General features: G+C 37.1%; 1 protein-coding gene across 4 annotated transcripts; it reads left to right on the top strand.

Annotated features, from left to right (window-relative positions):
- The first annotated feature begins 1682 nt into the window (after positions 1 to 1682).
- On the top strand, positions 1683 to 21549 carry LOC129574794 (fructose-bisphosphate aldolase-like). 4 transcript variants are annotated; one of them, XM_055457263.1, is made up of 5 exons: positions 1683 to 1837; positions 4765 to 5162; positions 7695 to 8114; positions 8212 to 8411; positions 20640 to 21549. In XM_055457263.1, the coding sequence occupies exons 2-5, from the start codon at positions 4784 to 4786 to the stop codon at positions 20733 to 20735; spliced, it is 1095 nt and encodes a 364-aa protein (XP_055313238.1). In that variant the 5' UTR covers positions 1683 to 1837; positions 4765 to 4783; the 3' UTR covers positions 20736 to 21549. The 4 variants fall into 4 exon arrangements, with proteins under 4 accessions (XP_055313238.1, XP_055313255.1, XP_055313247.1 ...); XM_055457280.1 differs by lacking the exon at positions 20640 to 21549 and adding an exon at positions 13382 to 13575 and having other exon boundaries at positions 1689 to 1837; XM_055457272.1 differs by lacking the exon at positions 1683 to 1837 and adding an exon at positions 4304 to 4569.
- The last annotated feature ends 12 nt before the right edge of the window (positions 21550 to 21561 follow it).

The following is a 21561-nucleotide window of genomic DNA, read 5'->3' as shown; positions in this document are numbered from 1 at the left end:
TACACAATATTGAGTATTGAGTATGTCGCGACTCGCAGCAATTTGCACAAAACACTATCGATCGCAATCGATGTTGAACAATTTGATTTTAAGTTGAAAAATCTATGCACACCACTATCTCCTTCTTCAAAGCAATGGTATCATAGCAAACAGAACAAGAAATAAATCCGTTCTAATTCAGTTTCACAACAAATTTTTTTCTATTGTTACAGCCGACTTGAATTCGTTTCGGGCATATTTTTTTTCCTGCTTCTCTTGATATTGAAACGAAATTACTCCCTTTCGCAAAGTGCATACATGCTCTACGTGATTCGCATATGATTCGCCTCACCCGAAAAAAACTAACAAATAATAATTCGTGCGATAAAAAGAAGTGTGAACGGATTTTCTGCAGCCGTGTAGCTATTGTAGAGCGATGAGATCAAACTCAAAACTGAACACTAATCGGGATCGATCGATAACGAAAAAAATGCGAACGAAAAAACAAAAACCGTTCCAAATAGACGTGATGCCACTGAAAGATATGCGAACTGACGTGAAAAATGAAATGGTAATTGTTTCTACTTTTTGATTACGAAACCACTAGACACACGAGAGGGGAGACAAACACACGCGCGCGATGCGTTCAATGTTCCAAAATCAACTGATGCTGCCTCACAGCTGCTGATGGATGCTTGAGTCAGTGAGATTTCGGGATGTGTGTGCGAATTCGGTTCAGGCTGTTGTTTTCCTTTCTGTCATTCAGGTTGGAGCGCAAAAATGTCAGCTCTTGTTGAATTTCCACTCTCTTATTCTCTCACTCACACAACGACACACAACGAAACTCGCATCGCCGCGAGAGAGAGGGAGAGAGAGAGAGAGAGAGAGAGAGAGAGAGAATCGCATAGTCGTGAACCAGCCAGCCAGCCAGCCAGTGAGCCAGAGAGAGGATGCTGATAGCAAAAGCACGTTGACTTTTCTATGTGCATTTTATCCACATTCCGCTTGTTTTCACAAATGCCGTGTAATACTCGGCCAGCGTATGCAGTGATAAGAATGTGGTGCGTATACAACAGCATCAGCTCCATACAATTTTCATGTTGTTTATTCCTCTCTCGCTGTAGGATAGTAGTCACTTTTACTCTCTCGCTTCCATGCTCGCTGTCCGTGTGCATTTTCTCTTCGTCATGTTATCAGAATGAATACCACGAGCCCTACTCACAACTGCATTTAAAATCCGCTTTTTCTATTGATTTTCACGTGCATGTCAAGGCATTTGAATATTTAAAATTTCAATCAACTGCCACAAAAGACTCAAAAGTCTTTGATTCTTCTATTCTGGGCTGTTACAATTCTGTTTGAATTGTGTGTTTTTAATTCTACTTAAGTTCAAATTCGAACAAGCACCTTTCAAACACATTTTTATTGGCCAAAGGTCATGGAATTTATTTTCATTCACAAAGTTCTGCCTGGGAACAATTTTTATTGGCCATCCTAGTTTTTCATTCAACGAAACACAACATTTTGTATTGAAGTTGATAATCCTCCTACAAATTGAACTTTCGTTGACTTTTCATGTATAAAACGCTTTTTGACAGCGTCGATTCGATCTACTTTCGCCAGATGGAGCGCAATCCACAGAGCACTGCGAGAGAGACACACAGTGAAATCGACCTTCATTCAACCTTTTTGACGTTCAATATACTCGGCTCGTTCATAATACGTGCTCAATATCAACGAGATTCACATTCAGTAGCGCGCTAGCTGTGACAAAGAGTGTGTTGTCCGATTTCACAGTTGAAATTTCTACAAAAAGGAATACTTTTTCCCCAAATTTCCATTTGATTCAAGTGTTTTAGTGAGTAAATTAAATCGACATTTTTTTTTCTTCGTTAATTGATTGAATAGCAAGTGTTTTTTATTTTATTTCGTGCAACTGATTTACACATTCATTGAGAGCTGTCAAAGCGATCAAAATTGTATTTGTACAGTCAATAGAGAGAATCTTCGCTATTTGAACAAGTCTTAGTGTTTTGCGTTACATCTGATAGTATAGTTTATATAATCAGATCTTTTTTATGGCATTTTATTGCTTAAAATTGTAATTCAATTGTTTTGGCACACGAGGTAACTCGTGTGAAAGTCAATCAAACGTGCTCGTTCTTCTCATATGAGCAAAGTGTGTGTGTGCTTTTTGGATTGGATCGAATTGCAATTCCCGTTGTGTGAATGACATTGCAAAGAGACATTTTTTTACTTCATTCCTTAGAAAAAAATGTCCCATAGAACCGTTTAATTTGTGTTTCAAATAACCTTTTGACCAGCACACGCTGTTTTCCTTGTCAATGTAATAGTCCGCTGATGTTATGTAATTCGTCAACGTCGTCGTTCGTACAATTAAACTTGTGTTTATCTCAATTTCGATTGCTTGTCATCAGTATTTAGTCATTTCAAATCAGAGGCATTATGTCGTCAACAGTGCCTTTGATGTCATTCCACTAATAAATTTTTTATTTCTTGATAAAAAACAATGATTTTGCGATTCATTCTTATGGGAAGAAGCATTTTTTTTTTCATTCGTTGTCTGAATCGTGTTTGTGCTCATGCGCTGTCATTGGATGTATTTCAATTTGAACGGTGCGAATTTCGTATCCTAGACGCGTGATAGCAGAATCATTTTGACAATGAACTGACCTTGAATTCCACTTCAAATTGATGTGATAATGTGAATTTCACCGGGTGTGACGCTGCTGCTACTAAATGTCAATCAAATCTAGAGCGTACATCGCATCCAGGCAATTTCGATTCGTTGTTATGGAATCTGTCTCTTTCCATACACATTCCATGCAATTCCATTCGACTCTTGTGAAATTTCATTTTTCAATGGCCACGCACACGCCATTGGAGAGATTTCATCACAACCGAATGACTTTGCGCGAGAAAGGTGAAATTGTCACGTCCTCTGTCCAAATATACTTTCGTTTCGTGTGTATATTTCGTTCCAACAACCGATAATGAATGCATATCATGAATGAAAAAACCTTCCTTGCTTTTTAATTTGGACTTCAATGAACTTATTTGATCGCCCCTTTTGATATGCCCTTATCAGTATTTTTTCGGCTTTTTGAAGTAAATAATTTGTCGGTCAAATAACGTATTTTGATGACGATAATCAAATACGAATGATACAAACAATTGTTATAACATCAATTGGAATTTTTCCGAACTTTTTCATTCTTTACATGTTTTTCTATTTCAGTTTGACTTTAAACTGCGTATTTCTGAGCGATATAAAACCGAACACGCATCAAAACTATGCTTCCACCTCAATTGAGCACTTAACAACCGCCGTTTAATTTGTTGCGAATAGCAATTAGAATCGAAGGAAAGATAAACGGCTTCGTCGTGTGTATTCAATGTCAATGCTCAATAGCAAGCGAATAATTTGACCTATTTTTTTTTTCTTATTTTAGTGTAGTCACATGCCTGCCTGACTGAGACGAAATGCGACAGAATTGATTTGAATTCGATTCGAGTGCATGTGCTGTGTATTTGACTCGTCGATTTGATTATGTAAATTGTATTTTTTGCGCAGCGCCCAAAGATAACGCCGACGAGTTGCACGTTTCAATTGTTATTTTGCTAGATTATGCACAAATAACCCGCAACAAAGGGATCAAGCGATTAGTTCAGCTTGTAATTTGATTGTAGCCAATTTTGAGAGAGAATTCATTGAGATTCTACATCTCACTTACTCAACGGCTTTTATAACAAATGCATTGGTTGTTAGACCCCACATGGAACGCGATTGTTTTCAAAGTCAACTTTTTTCATAAGGGCCCATTCAACTCCATAAACTTGAATACAATGAGCCAACTGTTGACGATTTCAAATTCAATTATAAATGCGGGACTGAAAATTAAAAATATTCGGGACTAAGCTATATGTGGCTCTCTATCAGATTCTCTTCCTGCTCAACTTTATTTAAGAGTTTGATAAACAAGTTCGGCGGAGAGATTTTATTTTCATTTTGTTATTTTCATCCATTATCAAACTTGCACTTGTGGCCGTACTTTGCACCGAGCATTTCTTGTTTCTTTTTAAATTCACTCCGAAGTGAACTCACCAAAGTATGAGTGTAAATAACGAGTCAAGCCCTCAAATGATTGCACGTAAACAACAATTGATACGAATTTCAGTTTCAAGTCAATTGATTGTTGCGCCGCTACCGCTACATAATGCGAGTAGAGTCGATAAGATGGATCAACAAAGAATGTATAAAATAAATAAATTTATTTTTGTCTCGGTGTTACATTCAGATGACCCGAAGAATCAACAATACGACACACTCACATTGACAAGTGCACACACAAACACACACACACGCTATTTGTGATTGAATGACAAGCTGAACACAAACAATGACATGTATCTGGTTTTCCGTATTCATTCGTTTATAGGGCAGTTTGAATGTGTGAACGTTGTCTTGAAAGAAATATATTTAGCATGATCATAGCAATCGAATAGTAGTCAATTTTCAGCAGTTTCACTGAACAGATCGATTTACTTCTTTTGTGACACTTTTCTTTTGTAATACAATTCAATTCGCTTTGTAGTTTGAGCTTCTGTTTAGATTTAATTTGAACTGATTGCAATCAGATTAATTTTTTATTAAATAAGCATGTCACTTGCTAATTAATTTCTAATCACCAGAATCTTATTGCAATTATTACAGTTTCATGCAAAATTGACTAATTCAACCGCTTTTTTTTCTCTCAATTTCAGAAAACCCAAAACAATCAATATGACAACCTACTTCAACTACCCACCAAAAGCTCTTCAAGATGAATTAAAACGCATTGCTAACGCAATCGTTGCCCCAGGCAAGGGTATTTTGGCTGCTGATGAATCGGTCGGAACCATGGGAAAACGTTTGACCGACATCGGTTGTGAAAACACCGACGAACTTCGTCGTGCATACCGTGAATTGTTGTTCACCACCGACGACAAATTGTCGGAGAACATCTCTGGTGTGATCCTTTTCCACGAAACATTGTACCAAAAGACCGCTGACGGTACACCATTCGTTACCTTGTTGAAGAAGAAGAATATCATTCCAGGCATCAAAGTCGATACCGGCGTCGTTGATTTGTTCGGATCAGAAGGAGAATGCACCACACAAGGTAAGCAACTTCATTGAGAGAAAATTTGAATTTAAAATCACATTTGTTCTGTTGAGAGTAGAATAGTAATTTTCCACTGATAACAGCTGATTTATCGATGACAGTATATGAGAGAGAAAAAAACCCATGACCTCTGCTTGACGTTTCAACAGATGTTTGCTACCAACAGCGCCATCCGTTGGCGAGCATCGGAAAATATTCCACGACATACTGAAGTAAAAGTTTAAACAGAAGCTTACGATTGATTCACTCACAGGCTGTGAATTCAAAAGCACACCAACGGACTCAAACGTCGGTTATTACATAGCCACTGCAATTGTTTCCATTTAATCGATTTTCACGTAGCAATGCCGGGTGCGATGTTATTAGCTTTCGATGGACACTTTCGGCAAATTTTAGTGGTTATACGTTTTGTATTGACATCAAGTGCACTATATGGTTTATCCAACACTATGGATTCGGTCTACAATGCATTTGGTCTGAATATTTGTTACTATGGGCAATCGTTCGATATTTTGTCAAAGTCTTGCTTAAAAACCCATTAAAGTTGCATGCAAAAACTAGCAGCACTCGTCTACTAAATGTATTCGGTGTACATTTGATCAATATCCTCTGTGTAATACCTCAAACCTCGGTCGTAAATATAGACGGTCGATTTGGAATTCTGTGCATCAGCGTTTTTATCCTTTCGACATTGTGTACGTGATTTACATTCTTTTAGTTTAGCCAAAGCAAATGCACTTTTTCCCCCGTCAGCAGAGCATCTTCCCCGTGCTGCAGTCACATGCATCACACGTTTTCAATGGATTTTACCAATCTGAACAAATAAATAACTTTGCGCTTTCCACCTTCACAAACGATTCGGGATTCAAAGTGGTAAATAAACTTAAACATCCCGTATAAAAAGAAACGGATAATGAAAATCCTTGAGTGTTTTCTTTTGAAAATGCACTTGGGAGTTTTTAGAAAGTGTTCAACGTTGAATTTGTCCCACGTATTTTCTGTCTTAAAAGCAAAAAAATCGCACACTGAATGAAACGAAAAGTTTTTGTATCATCGCCAATTCTCTGTCCATTCAACGCCATATCAAAGTTCTTTATTTTTATTGCAAGCGTTTTGAAAGAGCGGAAAAAAGTGCCGGAATGCATTCATTTGTGCAGCAATTTTGCTTTTTGATACAATCTAAAATATTGGCGGTAATAACATAAATTTCGCATGAGAATGCATTCAAAATTTTCATTTGGTTCGACGTAAAACGTAACACGATTGACTTTAACGGTTATTCTATGTTCACAAGCGTATTGCGGCATTTAAATTCATCCATTCGCTCATGCAATTGGTTTTCTCTTCTCTCTGCGTTTCAATATTGGATATATGTGTAATTTGGCTATAGTACTATATACTAGATAAAGTTGGTTATGCATGCAGTATTGATCCGATCCGAAATAAAGCTGAAAAATTGTAAGAAGAAGACTTTCAATCGTTTTTTACACCATTAGACCTGACGACGCCGAAATGCAGAAAAGATAGTCTGTTTTTTTGTTCGTTCGTTCTTTCACATGGCATTTCAACGTGGAACTTACAACAATCGGATCAAATGGTGGAATTTAATTTAACGTGGATCGACAAAAGACAGCTTAAATGCGAAAACCACACAATCAATAAATGTTTGAGACAATGACATTTCGAGCAACGTTCGAAAATCAATATTTCTCTCTCTCTCTCTTTCTCTCGATGAGTTTATGGAGTAATTTAATTTTATTTGCCATGACACTCAATTCGGAGAGTCAACGAGATGTAACTGCGTTGTTTTTGTCTGTGCGCTCGGCATATTCAATCCAAAAAGCGATACTGTTGATACAGTAAATTAAATTCCACCGTAAGTGACATGGTGAATGAAAAAACAACGATGCGATTGAACGTTGGTTTTTGCCATACATTCATCCAATCGAATGCAGTTTGCATTATTGATTTCAATCAATTTTGAAAGTCACCATCATTTTGACAGTGATCACGAGTTTTAAGCATTCCATTCGACATTTTTTGGATTAATATTATAGAGAGCAATAGAAGAGTGGCATTTTATGGAGTTGGCGTTGCTGCAATTTCAAAAGTTCCCTAAACTTTGTTCAATGTTTCGCAAGGGAGAATTTCGATGCATATTCTCTTGATTGCACCTGCAATTTCATTATGAAAATTGCAAAAGCATCAAATGAGAAATTCCCAAAATGTTCCGGACCACGTGATTTGGCTTTGACATTGACCTTTCGCGTCAAAGCCAATGGAATTAAATTTGTACTAGTCCGGTCCGAATTTGTTTTTTTTTTTCGATCCGGACGACCGGAAATTTCTCATTTCATTCGGCAAATCGATGTTTAAAAAATTCAAAGCAGAGATAATGGGTTTTTTTGGTTCCAGTTGGCAGAACAAATGCGATTAGTACATAGTATATAGTGAAATCAATGGTTTTATTGCAGTTTTGTTTCTAAATGTAATTTTTTTTTCTTTCTCTCGCGCGTTTCATTCGAATAGGTTTGGACAACTTGAACGCTCGTTGCGCACAATACAAGAAAGACGGTTGTGACTTCGCTAAATGGCGTTGCGTCTTGAAAATCGGCAAGAACACACCAAGCTACCAAGCCATCTTGGAGAATGCCAACGTGTTGGCACGTTATGCATCAATTTGCCAAGCCAACGGCATCGTTCCAATTGTTGAACCAGAAATCTTGCCAGATGGTGACCACGATTTGGACCGCAGCCAAAAAGTCACCGAAACCGTTTTAGCCGCCGTTTACAAAGCATTGAGCGACCACCATGTCTACTTGGAGGGTACATTGTTGAAACCAAACATGGTTACACCAGGACAAAGCTGTGCCAAACGCGCTACCCCAGCCGAAGTTGGTTTGGCCACCGTTACCGCTTTGCGCCGTACCGTTCCAGCCGCTGTTCCAGGTAACATTTGCCCGTTTAACTTTATTCACCGTTCTTTTCTTGCATTTTAACGCCAAAAATGATTGATGCATTCTAAATTTGCGTTTGAATTTTGTAGGAGTCACATTCTTGTCGGGCGGTCAATCTGAGGAAGAAGCTTCAGTCAATTTGAATGCTATCAACCAAGTTCCACTGGGGCGACCATGGGCATTGACCTTCTCATACGGTCGCGCATTGCAAGCATCCGTACTCCGTGCATGGGCTGGCAAAAAAGAGAATGTTGCCGCCGGTCAACAAGAGTTGCTCAAGCGTGCTAAGGTCAGTATGAACATTCGAAACGCACATTTATTTCCGTAGAATAGCAAGTTAATCATTGGATTGGCTGGGATGGGTTTAGATTTTACAAACAATCACTACTGGGATATGCTAAGGGGAGATACTACTCAAATTTATTTTCAAACATCGTTTTCATCATTTTCCGTTGATGAAAACGTGTTCGAGGTACATGGTGGCAACGATAAATGGCAAAACGGAATCCATTTGATTGCATAATCGAAACATTCTACGAAGATCCATCATTCATTTTCGTGCATTACTCAATTGGTGCACATTTAGTTTGTTGTTCATTTGGACAACGGTAGAATTTAGCTTGCAGCATATTTGCTGGATAAACTGAAAGCCAAATGAAATTAACACCCTTCGCAAGTGTAGAATTGGTTTGTGGATGTTTTTGTTGCGCTTGTCCATTTATGTGGAACGTCAGCAATCACAGTAGAATATTTGCAATTAATATGCATCAATTGACGTCGGTGGAACGGTGAAGCAACGAAAATATTTATGTTTTATGCCTGCGTCATTTATTGGGTGAAATATCGATCGAATTTGCAATCACTGCATACCCATTGCATACTAATAATTGAAAACTCATGGAAAATTAATTTTGTATGATAAGCCGAATGCAATGCATCGCATCAAATCACATTGCATATCATAGCAAAATGGTTGAATTCGTTATTGCACTTGTCTTGTATTCTCAGAATGGCCATGTATTCATTTCATTTATTTCAATATTTATTCACACAAAACCAACAATTTCATTTTGGTTTTTCACAAAGTTTTGATGCAACAGCCGTCGCCTTTCAACTTAACTTCCCACCACATTGCCACACTATTCAACAATTTCCATTACAAGAACGCGTCGAATCAAATAGCGTCTAGGCCAAATGTATTTTCAATAATCCAAGTGCAATCGGTAAACCATAAAAATCGATGGCACACGCGTCGCGAACAAACAGAAAATGGAAAAAGTTTCCATTTTGACGGTCAATGGAGAAAAAAGCAAAGTGAACGAAAACGATTTCGATTTGTTCAACAAATGGCTTTTTCGTTCGCATTTACTACCCTTTTATTGTCGCCTGCAGACAGTAATTTATAATATTTTGTACAATTTTCACCCATACTCTTTGAAGAAGAAGAATATAAAACCCGTCGACTATATTCTCACAGCATAAAATGCAAAATTCCATGAAAGCCATTATCATTGTCAGCGATAACACCTCATAAATTAACGTGTATGTCGGGTGGACATGTCTGTTGCACCAGCGGCGATAAGCTCTCACTTGCAAACTCCACAGCAAAATATAAACAAACATTATCAAGCATTAAATTGTAAAAAGTGCTTGAAATGGGAATAAATGAAATATTGCGGCGCTGCTCTGGAACGGCTTCTGTTTTTCTGGAGCAATAATTAGTGAGCAGCTAGTGTGTGTGTGTGTATGTGTGTGTGTGTGTGTGTGTGTGTGTGATTGCATGAGGTTGTGGTCGAATTTTCACACTTAAGTTCACTTGAATAACACTCAGAAAATTCTGCTCATTTGCGTTTGAGTTGAGAACGATTGAGTTGAAAATCATTCCACTCAGCTTTGAGATAAATGCTCGCATCCGCAATCATTTCACTCGTAAAAGCCACTCATTCTGAATGAGATATGCTTGAACCTGTTGAAAGCAAACAAATCGCTGCCGCAAATGAAATCCAATTGATTATTCAGTGCTTTCTTTAAAACAATTCACCAAAACTTTATTGGCTTTCTCACAATGATGACCTCACTTCAACGACGACGACGACGACGACGCTGATATTTCGCTTTTGTTGTGAAAGACAAACATCATTTGTGATTTGATTTACAACCCAACTTCCATAAAATGACCTTAAAATTTCAAGCGCACAAATACCGAAACTCGAAACTACTCACATCTCGGGCAAAACGTTAAGTTTTAATTTCCGTGTTGCTCAATGTTTAACTGCAAATTGAAGGCAATTCGCAATTTTGATGATAACCCAAGTCATACACGCTCAATGTACGCTATATGCACGGAAATTATTACACTCTTTAGTCAAGTGAATTTATCTTATTTGCCATAAAGTACACTCTTACTTGAATGGCTTCCGATTTTTCATTAGATGGGGGGGGGGGGGGCAAACCATGACATTTCGTCATACGAAGAATACAGTACACTTATATAAAAACATTTATGTGCTCATTTTGTGGGGCATTCAATGTACGATACAAAATGGTTTTCACCATTCAATCCGGTTGGTGTGTATACCGTTGCAATAGCAATGCGTGGTATGTCACAAAAGATGTTCATTTCCACATAGATTGTGTGCAGGATAAAGAAAGACGGAGCTCATTGACTGACTTCTTCGATTTTCATGTTATTGCATCGAGCATCTAATCCACCTGATGTCATAACTACAGTAAGCTTTTGTTATTATTAAGCGCATGGTTTGTCGCCTTTTGCCTTAATCGAACCCAAAGAAAATGAGCGAAAACAGAATTTAGGTCATTTCTATGGCGATAAGCTCGAAAAGATTCACCGAAGGTGATTACATTTTATCCGGTTCCGTGTACTCACATGTCGTCGTCATTGTCGTTGTTTGACCGAACGTATCTTGCTTCGAACTATGATGTGTGTTTATATTTTCTTCGAATTTGGTACACTGTGAGTAAATATCTTGATCTTATTCTTGTTTCCCTCCATTCGCTCACAAGGATCATCCACAATGTGCAATATTTTCGTTAACCTCACCTCGACGAAGTGGTGCTATCGTCTCAACCACTCCGGATGCTTTTTCAAAAGTGTGACATCAAAATTAAGTGTGGCACCAAAGCACTTTTCCCATCATGCTCACACATATCTTGGGGAATTTCCATTTCATTGCATTTCAATTTCACAGAGAGTTGTATTTCTTAACAACTGAGAATAGACTGTGCGCTTCGAAAAAAAGGGAATTTTCTCAGAGAATCTATCATCAAGCGATTATGTTAATACCAATTCATATGATGATGAAAAACTGAAATTGTCACGCTTTTTCTGACTCTCAACTGGACGATTTTTTTTTCAATCAACACTTCCCCAGATTCATATGTACTTGTCCAATAAAAATTCCCTCGTTTTCTGAAAACGACAAAACAATGCTAAAAACCCGTTTCCAGGATTTTCAAGCACTTGCACAAGAAAATTCTCTCTGAAATGGAATAATCTCAAGTGAAAATAAAACAAAACGTGAAGGAATTACAAAGCTATGCATTTATAGAAGAAGAAATAGAAAAAGCGAGTATCCTTCAGCAGACGCAACACTTTGACATTAAATCCGAAGGGATGGCGGACGGCACTTGTAATACTTGCGTGTCTGATTTTTTTTCTCTTTAGTTCTCAATGAATACGAATGAGCCCGGGAGTGCAACATGTGAAACGAATTTTTCTTTCGTTTTTCATTTGGCATGTGTCACCCCTGATGTTTTGATGTTCGTTTTTTTCATCCTCGTGTGTTTCGCTTGATAAAACAAATAGAAAAAACCCGTACATTGATTCGAATTCGAGTCAAAGTTGAAAATTGGAACGAATGGAATGCAAAAAAATCAACTTTATTACATTTAAAATGTATCGAGGTCATCCGTTTCGATTTGTAAGCCAATAGAACGAGAAAAAAAACACGACAACGACTACGAATTGGAATACAATGGTGTTTTTTCCGAATTTCATTTGCATTTTTTCTACTGGTTTGTACCAAATAAAGATTTGCCCTTTCAGCAACACACCACCAACTCAACCGATTTTCGATACTCGATGAAAGCGAAATACGATACATGTTAAAAGCTTTTCTCTGTTTGCGCTTTGCAACCAATCGCTCAAATCGATTGTTTCCTTCAACAAATATGCTTCGATGCATAAAATATCTATCGTCGTTGTCGAACACATTGCCTTAAAAATGCATGACATTTCACATTTGCCAGCTTTTCTTCCCTTCTTGTTGTTGTTGCTCCGAAAAGTTTCGATGCATTTTGCAGTTTGAACGAAACAGCTTCAAAGTGATGTTTATCTGTCGAATAGATAATAAGCAACTCTTATAATTATAACCCTATACATTTTTAAATTAAGTATGGATTTTCATTTCTTCTTTATGTTAACGAAAGTTTAATCATAACCATTTTCCATCGAAACCTTTCTAAATATTATACTTTCCACTTTCTTCCTTCCTTCATTTTGCTTTCTTTATTATCATCGAATCAAAAATACCATTTGCATCGCATGGTAAATTTGTAAACCACTTTTGCTCAGTTTGTTTTTTTAACAAAGTAAACACATAAGCATGTCAATAACGCTCTGCATAGGGCTGATAAAACACAAGACATTCATTAAATACTTAAGGCAAAGTGTACATAAATGCAATGTTTTATTAAAATTTGCATTTATTTTATTCATCCACATCCTGACAAACCGCACAAACAATGTCAAATAAGAGAAGAAACTTCATGACGCTTTGGCATTTACCACCAGAAACATTTACCACTAAGCTAAAATAATGCATCATTATTTTCGGAATTATTTTATATGGATATGGCACCTCCTACTCTTGTTTCGCTTTTGTGTTTTGTAAATAATGTTATGTTCTCTTTTTTTATTTTTGTTCCACCTTTTTCATCGAAAAATCTCCCATTGCCGCAATTCCCACACCACACGGATCATACGTTCAAAATTGAAACAAACACAATTTTCCGTCACAAAAAAACACTATGCGATGGTAAACATTCCATCAACGATACACATGCACACGTAATCCACTGGCACGTTATAATCCAACGGCACCACTTGCTCCCTGAACTCAATTATCCTGAAATCAAATAAACAAACACACGATGCGGATTGATTCCCATTTGGATTTCTGTGATTTGACACACACTCACACACGCACACACATTGACGCAATTTCACGCCTGAAACAGGCTAATGGATTGGCCAGCACCGGCAAATACGTAGCCGGCTCAATTCCATCGTACGCAGCCAACGCTAGCTTATTCATTAAACAACACGCTTACTAGATATTAATAAAACATGCACACACACCTTTTTCATTTTTGTTCATTTCAAGAAATTTGAAGAGAAAAAAAAGAACAATCTTTTATTACAACTCACCGAGTATGAATGTGTTTTTTTTTTGTTTATTTACTAAAACTTTGACTTTGGCTTTAATTTGGCTTTGAATGGCGCACAGATTTTCGTATCGCGATAAGAACAATGAGAAAAAAATTGACGCACAAATAAACCATCTGATGAAAGAGGATATGATGAAATATGTTTGTTTTGCTGCTAAAAATGGAGTATTTTGCGTTTCAGTGGAAAAAGAACAGCAAAATTTTCTCACAACAAGTAGTTTAATTTCATCTTCTTTAAATAAATTGTAGAAGAGATTAGATTTGTGTAAGCGCGCGCTATTTTTAAATATTCATGATATATATATGTATAAACATGGTGAGTGAGCTCTTTTTTATAAGATTAGTAGTAGATAAGATTTCATCCAGCCTCATTGAAAATGGAATGTGAATGTCGTTGAATTGCACAGGGCAACTAGCAGCCAGTTCAAAAACATTTAACAAAGATGATGATGACGTCAATGGCACAACACTAGCACTACTTTAATGGATAAAATGGAGAAGAAGAGAAAAAAATGCTCTTTTCTCTGATTTTGGACAGAAAGAAGACAACGAGAAACGAAAGGCGATGCAAAGCATTCTTTTTTCGATTTTTTTCTTGGAATTTCATTAAGCACATCAAACGACTAAAGAATTTGTGTGAGATTTTTTTACTCTTGTTATGTGAAAAAATTTCATTTAACTTTGTCATGGTGCACCTTTCATTTGAAAAAAGGACCGTTTTCGATTAATCCAACCGTGACAAGAAATTTAATAAGACACAAAATACCTATGCACCATATTAACTTCTACGCATCCATACCTTTTAATATTTAATATTTTCTAACGCTTTTTGTCCATCATCAGTGTATTTTCGCTTTGTTTGCCGAGTGGGTTTACTGAAAACAGCGTTCATTATTAATTAGATGAGGGAGAAGAAAGGCGTTTGTGTCAACGATGCAACAGTCAACGAACAAGAACAGCTTACCATAGATAATTGCTAAGGTGTATTTAATTACTTGAATCGTCTTGTGCAATTGCAATCAGATCGATGGTGGATACAACCAGATTTGCACGTTCGCGCGGCAATTTGATATAGTCTCGCTGCAAGTAAACGGATTTCCGTCAAATACGAAATTAAATTCGCACCCAGCATACACACAATCCATTCGTCCGGGTGCACTGTGTCACTTTGAGACATAGCGACAACATTTTGTCATCATGTCTTATCGACATTGCGTCCCTTACTCACTCTCTCTCTCTCTTCGATATATATTTTGTGTCGCAACAAGTTTATCTGGGGTAGTTGTGTGCAGAAGCCACAGTTTGAAAGTGAAATGTCGTTTATTAGGTAGAGAAGCGCACAATTCTTTGCTATAATTGCAATTGTTTCGACTTTTACGTGAACCCACAATGTCAAATGGCACATTCATCTATGCTGTTGGTTGATGCTGATGCTGATGCTGCTGTTGCTGTCGTTACTGCCGTGTCGAATGATTTTTCCATCCATCATTCGCACGAGTGCTAACAGAGCATCACACACAATGCATTGACATCTCACGATGTGGATCCCGAAGTGACTTCTATCATTTAATTATCTGCGATACACCTCTTCTCGTGCCGTGCCCCGACCGCGCAAGATTTCTATAACAAAGAGCCATGACAATTAAATTGAAGCAGGAACGATGAACGGCATTTTCCAGGAACTGAGTTATTTTCACGCAAGGCACACAAATAATCAGATCAAATTCAATAAAGAACCATGTTAATTTGACCTCTATCCACGGGCCAAAACAAATGAAATTAGAGAACCTTTTAATGCGTAGGGAAAAAAATGGAATTTCCCTGTCCACTACAGTACATCACATAGTACTGTCCACAAAAGATGAAAGGATCTCGCAGGTGATGATGGCTTATTAAAAACTCCCGTTCACACATACTTGTGCTGTTGCATGAAAAAATTCCAGCTATTTTTCATCGAATTTCCTCCTTAACCTTATGTTCAATCAACTATAACCAATGTCAAACTCGAAATCTTCCAAGAAACGCTATACACGTTTGTCATGCAAAAAGAAACCGAAGAAGAAGAAGAAGAAGAAAAAGAACGGAAAAAGCATCCAGTTCCGATATTATTTATTTGCGCATCGGGTAAATTGAATACGTGCTTGAATCTGAACTGTGAAAAAAATCGAAAATTCAATATTGAACGCAGCGACACACTTAACACTCCGCACACCGTACACCGCACAACGTCACAGAATTATTGATAAGAACGGAAGTACACACGAACGCGTACGCAATATTTATTTTGTGCACAAATTGCCAGCTGAAATAATAGCAACGCAAATTTGTGCGGGCGAATAAAAATCAAACGGAAAAATTGCAAGAAAATTCATTGCGAACGAGTGAGTGAGCGAGCGAAATGACATAAATGTGAAAATGAAAATGATGGGAGGGTGTAAATGGGTGCTAATGAAAATTAAAAGTGCTCGCGCAGAGAAGAAACAAATATGGATGTGAATGTGAATGTGAAACCATACAATAAATTCGCATGCAATTTGATTTCTAGTGGAAAAGCTCGAAATGCACCGCAATTTTAATGCGCAAATTGAGAGAAAATCAATTGAATTGAGCTCGAGCGAGAATAGAGAAGAATCATCAAAACGGAATAATGAATTCAGTCATTGTCGTTGTCGTTGTCGTCGTATACGGGAGGATATATTTATATTGAATGTGAATAAGAAGACGATGTACGTATGTAGCAAACGAGTGTGAATGAGACAGCATGTTTCTTTCTATCCACTTCGACCTTCAAAACCCGTTTGCATTTGACAATGCATGTATATGTATGCAGTAGCACCAAGAGTTACCGCATTTTCAAATTGTGTGGTTGCAATTGTTTCGTGTCTCAAGCAAAATAAACACAGAATGAAAAGAACAATATGTATCATGCGCTTATTTGCTTCAGTTGCGACGGTTGTGCTTGTGATCGCCACACTTCTTCTCTCTCACGCGCACACACACATGGAGCGCCGTCAATGGAATTCATCGTTGCGTCTAATAATACGTGATGTTTATGTATCACAAAATAAAAGCACAAAATAGCGGAATCAACAACGGAGAGAAATGTTATTAATTTCTCTCATATGCTTGTTGATACTAGGATAGATTTGCACCGTGTTGCCATTCATTCGATTTTTGTTTGCATTTCTATTTTTATCGCATGATGCATACACCGCACACACACACATACAGTCGGATTAGATTTCATAATTCCTTTGTTTCATTTGCAATTGCAATGGTTTTTCCGTTGTGTGCGAGCAGAAAACTCTTTTTCCCGAGCACTTTCTCTCGCTCTGTCCGCGCAAATCCCATTCAAATGCATTTAAAATTAAGATTCATTCTCGAGTGCGGCGTTCGATGTGGCCAACGTATTAAGCGCATTTGAATGGAAGTTATGTTAATTGGAAGCATTTATTAACTGCATTTACTCGCAATCGACATTCCGTGGGCTGATTTCAATCAAATAGCGTATATGAGCCGCATCTTCTGTCGTTGGTCGACAATAGACAACTTTTCTTTTATATTCGACACATTGAAATGACTTGAGCAAACCGAATCTGCGTTATGATTCATATTTTTGGGTCTGTCACGTAGTTTGAAGAATAAAATATGTACTTTCAGTTTTATATCATTTCATCTTCTTCAATCGTAAAAAATGGGTTTTTATGTGTGCCTTTCTTGATCTTTTTTTCCAACGTCTAGATGTCAATTTAGATTGAATCGAAACGAGTGCAAATTAAATTATATCGTTCCATTTTATTATGTGCATCGTGCACTTTTTTCTCTCTCTCTCGCTCTCGCTCGATGCAATCAGCGCGGCGTTCGTGTGCCTGCAGCAAAAAGATAAGCGTCAAAGCGTCTAGCGCTGAAGTGTGAGAATCATATGCAATGGAAATTGCTTCGTTAAGTGACAAGCCGGAAATGTTTTGAGGCGATGAAAATCGAGCAATTTCATGCAAATGGACATTGAGAACAGAAAAACAAAACCAACACACCCAGCACATTTTATACTGAAATCACCGAGTAGAGTAACAGCTTTAAATCAAAGCGTATTCGTTTTTATGGTGATGAAAGTTAAAATTATTTCAATAGAACTTTTATTTCAACTATAATTTGAAAACGTTTAATAAAAACTCTTCGATGCACGCCTCAAACGCAGCTCAGCTCGCTTTACGTGCACAATTTGTTGGCTTTTTATTTACCAGAATGGAAAAGTTTCTTCTTTTTGTTGTTGTTGATTCAATTGGCCTTTTGCTGTTCTATGCAAAATTAATTTAAAACAGAGATGGAGAAAAGGAAAACAAAAAATGAATGAACGGACATTTCTACGAAACCGGAGCGGGAGAGAGAGAGAGACAGTGAGATTTCTCTGGGCGAATCGTAGTGCTAAAAAAATAATTACATTAAAGCATTCACAGAGCAGCCACTGAATGGGAATGTTTGTTTCATTCAAATGAATGTTAAAAATACACTTTTTTTCGCATTTCAAAATGGCCCGAGCAAACATTGGCCGCAACAAGTTGAACGGGTTTTATCACACCAAAATTATCTCTATGTAGGTGCGGAAAAACACCATGAAAAATTATATGAGTGCTAAATGTGGTTACTAAGCTCTCTACTTCTAAATCTATTTGAGGTCTTGTTTTATATCAATGCGATTTGTCGAATATTCTAGCTTAATCTCACTATTGAAAAGCAGACGCTACCTGAATTTATATCTATTTATATCTATTTATTCATTTCTATAAGTTTACACACCGACGCTTCAACTGATTCGTTTACGCTTTGGTGAGTGTTGCCAAACACTTTTCCTGATTTTTTGCTGTGCATCGAATGAAATGCAGCGATGAGACAAAGAGATTCTTTGAGTAAAACATTTCGACTCTCTCACTTTGTACACATTAAACATCTTATGGATGTGTTTTTTCTTCTTTTTCTTCCTCTCTCCATCTCCCTCTCTCCCTCTCGTCTATGAAACCCATGCGATTATGAAACATACGTAAAATATGAGCCACAGTCTCTAGCATTTTCCGTATCAAATGAATCAGTATTATGTGCTCGATGTGCAAATGTGCTCGGCAAGCATTGCTCGCTGCCAAGCCTGAGCAAATATGTTCGACGAGCGATTCGAATGGCATCGAGCTCGAATCGGAGCAGATTAAGAGAAATCACGTCATGTTAATCGCAAATATTGGAATTTCCGGGCTGTAAATATGGAAACATAATATCCGTCAAATCATATTAGATTTGCTTCGATGCTGTTTCATTAAATTGTCAGAAGACTTTCAGTTGGGATTTAGCCACGAACTCTGTTCGTCATCAGATATGATTTTCTGTGTGACACATTTGCAATCAGTGTGTTTTCTTCCCACTTCCAAGTCATTAACAAATCTCCTCCGCAAAATAAACACGCTTGAATGTATGGCATCGATGATAGCGATGGTCTTAGGTCCACAAAGAATTGGTCTTTGGAGGAAACGTTTTAATTATATTTTGCTTCTTAGCAAATGAAATTCGGTTGCCTTTTCGCTTCTTGCAACACGTGTCACGTACATGTGAAACGGAAGTTTTTAAATGCGATGATGAATTTTTTCCATGTTAATTGACAAGTGCGATAACTGAAATGACATTTCTTTGACAAGTATATTGAGTAATCCGAAAGATTACCTCATTTCTGTTTTGCATTAGCAAAAGACACAAATGAAAGTTGGCTTTATTTCGGTCGAATTGATACACTTCCCCAATTGGGAGAATGTACTGCATTTCGTCAGAAATGAAAAAAAAAGTAAAAGTATTTCACTCCAGTTGAATTGATTCAAGCCATCCTACACAATTCTATTATGACAGAGCACAAAAGTTTAATGTTAGTTCCATTCACAGTTCAAACGCACGCACACACATTATGTACCAGTTATGCATATAAAAACACTTACAAAACTCAATTATGCAAGTTTAAAACGAAATTGCTGGGTGAATTTCAATGTCTAAAAATAAAATTTTGCAGATTTTCGTTCGTTTGTTACTGTAACTGATGTTGTTGGTTCCGTTCACTCATGGTTTGACTTTATAAACATAATAGTTCTCGAATCAACATAACTTCATTTAAACTGTTGATTTCGTTTTATTTATCGCTTCTCTCCAATTACGTGATGTTCTTTGTCGATTTTGGGTTTTGTAAGACTGTTCATCGGTTACCAAAATACATACACATATTGATAGCATCGATCGATGAGCATATTGAATGATGACAGCTTTCGCTGCTTCTTTCTTCTTCTTCTTCATTTTTTTCCGTTCCGTTTTGTTGTTCGTTTGATTGGCAAATGCGCGGGCCGAAATAACATTGCGGAATATTTGAATAAATCGAAATTGAATCGCTCTAAATAGAAGCGTTGATGTGTAAAACATAAGTAAGCACTCATAGAAATTGTAAAATAACGTTTCGATTGAATTTCAAATGATTTTCAAATGGGATTGCGAGGTTGAGGGCGCTACGACGCGAGCATATGCAATATATATTGACACCGTCACCGGGCAATTGACTGCTTCACGTATCATTTGTTTCGGTTCGATGGCATCGTCAATAGCATGGTCAAATCGAATGAGCAAGAGACAGAGGTTTTCATTCGCATTCGCTTGCACAATTTATTGGTCACGAAGAGTAGAACTGTGTGTTGGGAATTCAACGACATCTCCCTGAATCTATCCTAATTTAAAATTCCATGTAAGAATATAAATGCAAAGTCCATTTGATCGAATCCATGTTCTCACTACTTTTTTTCCCATTCACTGTGTCCATTCTGGCGGCAGTGAGTGAGAGAAACTGTAAGTGTCAATGATTGTTGAACCTCAGCGCATCGGTTCTTCAACCGAGACTAACCACTCGATGATTGACTTGAAATTTCTACAAATGACCTCTCTTTTTTCCCACTCTTGAACACTATAAATAAATTATATGATGAATCCCATTTTCACACTTTGTCTCACTCTCTCTCTCTCTATCTCGTTTCAGGCTAACGGTGATTCTTCATTGGGCAAATACGTTGCTGGTAGCGTATCGGGTGCTAGCGGCGATAAAGGATTGTTCGTTGCAAATCACGCTTATTAAATACATACAACGCAGTTATCATACACCTTGAACTACATTGTAAACAGAATTATTTTCGTGGTGTGAAAAAAATAGTTCTCTCATCGAACAACAACATCATCATTTAAAGAAAAAAAATATAATAATTATTATAGAATTGATCTTCGATCCGATTGCCTCAGACCGATTTTAGCATCATGTGTTTATACAACTTTTTTTTTAGCTTGGTTCGATCTTCTCTGTTCGCTCTCTGCAAGTGATTTGTTTGGTTGGCATGTGTTCAACAGCTGGTGACATTTTCGAGTGTTGGCAAGCTGCCGCATGCAATTCTCGAATGAATCTACAAAAAAAGCATGATTTGTTACCAACTCTCAGGACAGATAAAAACAGAATCAGGAACCGTGTTTTTTTTTCGTTTCATTTTTTTTTTCAAAACAAGATATAATTAGTTCTTTCTTTTATCATTTTGTATAACTGTAAGTGTTGTTGTGATTAGATTTTTCAAATGTGAAAAACTGCAATTATCAATGACTTCCGATGCTAAATCACCGACCCAATTATAATGTGTATAGTTTGAGGCGAAACTATCTTCATTTAATCTATTTATCAAAAATAAATTACAATTGAACAAAAAAAAAGAAGAGAAAACCAACACCAGCACAATTTTGTTTCTTTGCATTGTTTTAAGTTTGTAATCTCTATGTTGCTAACACCCCAGTTGAAAGAAAGAAGATCCAAGGAAAACTCATCTCAATGCTTTGATGATGATGATGATACCTAATAATATTATTCAATAAAGAGAATTTACCAGTTTATGTTTATGTGTTAGACAAAATTGATTGTTGTT

The sequence above is a fragment of the Sitodiplosis mosellana genome, unplaced genomic scaffold (assembly GCF_009176505.1).
Source record: "Sitodiplosis mosellana isolate CC-2019 unplaced genomic scaffold, AAFC_SMos_1.0 Smas_scaffold_1, whole genome shotgun sequence".
In the NCBI taxonomy this organism is placed as follows: Eukaryota; Metazoa; Arthropoda; class Insecta; order Diptera; family Cecidomyiidae; genus Sitodiplosis; species Sitodiplosis mosellana.
This window is presented reverse-complemented; position numbering and strand designations above follow the sequence as displayed.

Bases quoted from the DNA above. Each gene is read 5' to 3' on its own strand.
- LOC129574794 (XM_055457263.1), top strand. From the start codon at position 4,784: ATGACAACCTACTTCAACTACCCACCAAAAGCTCTTCAAGATGAATTA. The intron at 5,163-7,694 runs GTAAGCAACTTC...TCATTCGAATAG, and splicing joins AGGAGAATGCACCACACAAG to GTTTGGACAACTTGAACGCT. The intron at 8,412-20,639 runs GTCAGTATGAAC...ATCTCGTTTCAG, and splicing joins AGTTGCTCAAGCGTGCTAAG to GCTAACGGTGATTCTTCATT.